The 5,435-nt window shown below is 39.7% G+C and overlaps 2 protein-coding genes across 2 annotated transcripts in view; one reads left to right on the top strand and one right to left on the bottom strand.

Moving 5' to 3' along the window:
- Window positions 1-1,616: 1,616 nt before the first annotated feature.
- On the bottom strand, window positions 1,617-5,040 carry LOC130242014 (erythroid membrane-associated protein-like). Its single transcript, XM_056474035.1, has 3 exons — window positions 5,037-5,040; window positions 4,750-4,953; window positions 1,617-2,362 (listed from the first exon to the last, which is right to left on the bottom strand). The coding sequence occupies exons 1-3, from the start codon at window positions 5,038-5,040 to the stop codon at window positions 1,875-1,877; spliced, it is 696 nt and encodes a 231-aa protein (XP_056330010.1). The 3' UTR covers window positions 1,617-1,874.
- Window positions 5,041-5,281: 241 nt separating this feature from the next.
- LOC130242011 (cGMP-dependent 3',5'-cyclic phosphodiesterase) overlaps window positions 5,282-5,435 on the top strand; it is a 52,634-nt gene continuing 52,480 nt past the window's right edge. The window contains exon 1 of the mRNA XM_056474033.1: window positions 5,282-5,293. Within this exon, the coding sequence (XP_056330008.1) occupies window positions 5,282-5,293 (12 nt within the window). The remainder of the gene's footprint in view (window positions 5,294-5,435) is intronic.

The following is a 5,435-nucleotide window of genomic DNA, read 5'->3' as shown; positions in this document are numbered from 1 at the left end:
ACCCCCTTTTGCCTTCAGAACTGCTTTAATCCTTCTTGGCGTAAATTTAACAAGCTACTGGAAATATTCCTCAGAGATTTTGCTCCATATTGACATGATAGCATCACACAGTTGCTGCAGATTTGTCGGCTGCACATCCATGATGCCAATCTCCCGTTCCACCACATCCCAAAGGTGCTCTATTGGATTGAGCTCTGGTGACTGTGGAGGCCATTTGAGTACAGTGAACTCATTGTCATGTTCAAGAAACCAGTCTGAGATGATTGGTGCTTTATGACATGGTGCGTTATCCTGCTGGAAATAGGCATCAGAAGATGGAGACACTGTGCTCATAAAGGGATGGACATGGTCAGCAACAATACTCAGGTAGGCTGTGGCGTTGACACCATGCTCAATTGGTACTAATGGACATAAAAGGGTGCCAAGAAAATCTCCCCCAGACCATTACACCACCACCACCAGCCTGAACCGCTGATACAAGGCAGGATGGATCCATGCTTTCATGTTGTTGAGGCCAAATTCTGAGCAGAAATGGAGACTCATCAGACCAGGCAACGTTTCTCCAATCTTCTCTTGTCCAGTTTTGGTGAGCCTGTGTGAATTGTAGCCTCAGTTTCCTGTTCTTAGCTGACAGGAGCGGCACCCGGTGTGGTCTTCTGCTGCTGTAGCCCATCCGCCTCAAGGTTGGACGTGTTGTGTGTTCAGAGATGCTCTTCTGCAGACCTCGGTTGTAACGAGTGCTTATTTGAGTTACTGTTGCCTTTCTACCAGCTGGAACCAGTCTGGCCATTCTCCTCTGACCTCTGGCATCAACAAGGCATTTGCGCCCACAGAACTGCCGCTCACTGGATATTTCCTCTTTGTCGGACCATTCTCTGTAAAGCCTAGAGATGGTTGTGCGTGAAAATCCCAGTAGATCAGCAGTTTCTGAAATACTCAGAGCAGCCCGTCTGGCACCAAAAACCATGCCACATTCAGCGTCACTTAAATCCCCTTTATTCCCCATTCTGATGCTCACTTTGACCTGCAGCAGATCGTCTTGACCATGTCTACATGCCTACATGCCTAAATGCAGTGAGTTATATATACATGTATAGTTGAAGTCTTGATATTTAATTTTTCTTTCTTAAATATATTCAGGAAATGTTCACAGTATGTCTGATAATATTTTTTCCTCTGGAGAAAGTCTTATTTGTTTTATTTCAGCTAGAATAAAAGCAGTTTTTAATTTTTAAAAGCCATTTTAAGGTCAATATTATTAGCCCCTTTAAGCTATATATTTCTCAATAGTCTCCAGAACAAACCATTGTTATACAATAACTTGCCTAATTACCCTAACCTGCCTAGTTAACCTAATTAACCTAGTTAAGCCTTTAAATGTCACTTTAAGCTGAATACTAGTATCTTGAAGAATATCTAGTCTAATATTATTTACTGTCATCATGACAAAGAGAAAATAAATCAGTTATTAGAAATGAGTTATTAAAACTATTATGATTAGAAATCTGCTCTCCGTTAAACAGAAATTGGGGACAAAATTAAACAGGGGGGCTAATAGTTCTGACTTTAACTGTATATACACACTTCTTAGCAATAATTTGACATTGATCACTTGATTAATATGTCTAATTTATGGCATTTATTTATTATTTTTTGTAAATATATATGTTTGTCAGTGTTGTGTGGCATCTTTGGTTACAGTATTTCAGTCACATCCAGATTTATTTAATATTAATTAACCATTCAAAAGGCGTTAACTTGGACACACAGTTTCTGAATATAATAAAGCGAACTTAAATATGAACACATAAAAGTGCAGAATAAATTGTGGGCAGGACAGTGAATGTGTGGTTTTAATATACAGTGTAGTGTTTTCAGAGGCGTTCACTGCTGTTATTGTGTTCAGAAAGTGAGCTGACGGTGGACACCAGTCCTGAATCTGAGTCTGAAACACTTGAAATCTGCTCAAATTTCTGAATTACGGCTCTTACTGACCCAAAACACACATCCCGCCTCCAGCGCCCTGGCCCCGCCCCTCCTGGACCCCGATAGGCCGAGCTGTGGGAGAGAAACACGTGACTGGGTGGTGGCAGACCAGGGCGGAGCTTGATTCTCCCCTCGGCCAATTGGATAGCAGGACGGAGGGGGATGCTGAAATGGGCGGGGATTGCAGCCAGAAACTCTTGAGTGACGGTATTGTGGAAAGTAATTGAAGCTCCGCCCACATTCAAGAACACGCCCACTGTTTTCAGCTGAGGGGGGATGGAGGGAAGAAGCTCACAGCGTCCGTCAAACACTGTGTGATATGCAGAGCCGCGCCTCTCCAGCCACCAGCCACGCCCATCGCTTGATGATGTCACTCCTGAGGAACCAATAGGAGAAGAAAGTCGTCACACAAGGTAGATCTTTTCTGATTTATTATTGAATATGAATTACATGAATGATAACACAAAGGAAATGCTTTTGCTTGGTTTATATTTTGACAACTACAATGACAGTTTCATTTAATAATTTTAGGTTAGGTGACGCAGTGGCGCAGTAGGTAGTGCTGCCACCTCACAGCAAGAAGGTCGCTGGTTTGAGCCTTGGCTGGGTAAACTGGCGTTTCTGTGTGGAGTTTGTATGTTCTCCCCACGTCCACATGGGTTTCCTCCGGGTGCTCCGGTTTCCCCCACAGTCCAAACACCTGTGGTACAGGTGAATTGGGAAGGCTAAATTGTCCGTAGTGTATGAGTGTGAATGAGTGTGTATGGAAGTTTCCCAGTGATGGGTTGCAGCTGGAAGGGCATCCGCTGCGTAAAACATGTACTGGATAAGTTGGCGGTTCATTCCGCTGTGGCGACCCCGGATTAATAAAGGGACTAAGCCAAAAAGAAAATGAATGAATGAATGAATTTTAAGTTAGTATTGCTTTAAATTTAGTTGTCATTTTCCTTTTAGAGTTGAGTTTTTAATTAATTATTTTAAAAATGTCTATAGAGTTTTCATTACATTTTAAATGTTATTTATTTATTTTTACTTTTAGTTATTGTATAACTTTTTGTCGAATTAAATGGAAATTAATTAAAATGACTTAAAAAATTAATAAAATTCAATTTATGTATAAAATAAATGTAATTTAATATAAATATATATATATATAAATGTATATATAAAGTCATATATAAATTCTATAAAAAAATCTGTTTAGAATAACTTTTAAATTATAATTACATAATATAATTTAGGGGCATCATGATGGTGCAGTGGGTAGCACAATCGCCTCACAGCAAGAAGATCGCTGGTTTTAGCCCCAACTGGTTCAGTTGTCATTTTTGTGTGGAGTTTGCATGTTCTCCCCGTGTTGGTGTGGCTTTCCTCCGGGTGCTCCGGTTTCCCCCACAGTCCAAACACATGTGCTATAGGGGAATTGATTAACTAAATTGTACAGGATAAACAGCAACACACAAATATCTTTACAGATGAAAACAATTAACGGATTAAAATGATCCAGAAATGCTGATTTTCTACATCAATATAAACAGCACTGCCTCCATGCCTTCTTCACCTCGGGGGGCTTTTTCAGTTTATTCATGACCATCTGCATCTGTATAATGTGATTATTATCAGCAGTATTATTGATTATCTGCAGATTTATATTTGATTTAATAAACACAAGTGTAGATGTGTCCAGCTGTGGGGTTTAGGAGATGTCTGCATCACCATATGGGTCATCAGAACAGGACGTGTGTTTGGATATAACTCAGTGTTTTGACCACACTTCATTATTATTGTTCATTTATTCCTCTGCTGGAGATTAGAACTGAATTTAGAAATAGTTTTGATCAAATCTTTGAGCTTAACAAAGGAAATTAAATATGTGGGCTAATGGATGTGTTCAGTGGAGCGAGTTTCCACCGTTTCCTCACTCCACCAAAGTAAAGGAGTAAAGAGTAAAAGTAAAGTAAAGAGAAAGTAAAGAGGCTGAATGGAGGAGGCTCGTTCTTTATCCTCGCGCTGCAGATGCTGTGTTTAACTGTTTTCTCTAGTGAAGCGTTCAGTTTTACACTTATAAAGTCGCCATGTAAATAGCAAATGCAGCATGGAGCGACGCAACTGACTCTTAAAGGGAATGAGAGACGAGACTCTGACTGGTTTAATGCAGGTTATGATCAAAACACACCCAGAACTCATCAGAGAATAAGCTCAACCCTGTTAGACCATGCGCCGGGGCGCAGAGCAGATTTATCCATGCTTAACATATCAGAAGTGGATTCAGACATGCTCTTAATACTGTTGGACCATGAGCTTTAGACTTTGCGCTTAGATCATTAGAATAAAGTGCTAAATGTGTTATATTTCTTTAGCTACAGATTATTTATCAAAATAATAAATATTTAATATATAATAAATATTAAAAGCTTCATATTTAAAAGATGGGCCACAGGTATGAAATGTAAATGTAACTAATAAATGCCTTCATAAGCTTCGTTTTTTGTTTCAGAGTAATGCCTAATTTGTCTAAGAAATGAAGCTAATTGAAAATCAGTATTAATTTATATATATTTTATAATTTGTATGATTTTATAATATCACTGATATACTATTAGCTATACTTTTATTGCTAGTTTGAATTATTTTTAATTTTTATATATATTAAAGTGGTGGAAGATGAGGGCGAGGCTTGAGTCTCCCCTCAGCCGATTTGAACAATCAAAGCTCCGCCTACATTAAAGAACACGCCCTCTCTGAAAGCTGCAGTTTCCTCACCGATCCTGTAGCAGGCGCTGTTGCAGACGTCCACCTCCCAGTAATACTGTCCTCTGCAGATGGACACATTTGCACACACCTGCGCGAACGCACGCCTGTCCTGACTCGCCGAGGTCACATGACCACTGAAGGTCACACTGAGGGCGGAGCCTGAGAGCCGCAGCGGCGAATCACAGCAGGACGAGTCCAGAGTGAACAGCAGACCTGCGCAGGTGAGACGCACGCACACACACAATAATAATCAACATGTTGATACATAATTTTTACTATTTATTATATCATATTACACATTTACTGTGTGGTGTATGTAGTGAAGTGTGTATTGTGTAGAATGTAGTATATTGTGTTGTGTGTAGTGTGTATTGTACAGTGTGTAGTGTGTATTGTGTAGTTTGTAGTGTATAGTGTGAGGTGTACAGCATAAAGCCTGTTGTAAAGTGTGTAGTGTATAGTGTGTAGTATGTAAAGTGGGTTTTGTGTAGTGTACAGTTTTCAGTATGTAGTGTGTGTTGTGTAGTGTACAGTGTGAAGTATGCATTGTTTAGTTTGTAGTGTATAGTGTGTTGTATAGCGTGAATCCTGTTGTATTGTGTGTAGTTTATAGTATGTAGTCTGCAGTGTGTAGTATGTAGTATATTGTGTTGTATGTAGTGTGTATTGTGCAGTGTATTGTGCAGGTTGTAGTG

Source organism: Danio aesculapii, chromosome 15 (genome assembly GCF_903798145.1).
Source record: "Danio aesculapii chromosome 15, fDanAes4.1, whole genome shotgun sequence".
NCBI classification, from domain to species: domain Eukaryota; kingdom Metazoa; phylum Chordata; class Actinopteri; order Cypriniformes; family Danionidae; genus Danio; species Danio aesculapii.
This window is presented reverse-complemented; position numbering and strand designations above follow the sequence as displayed.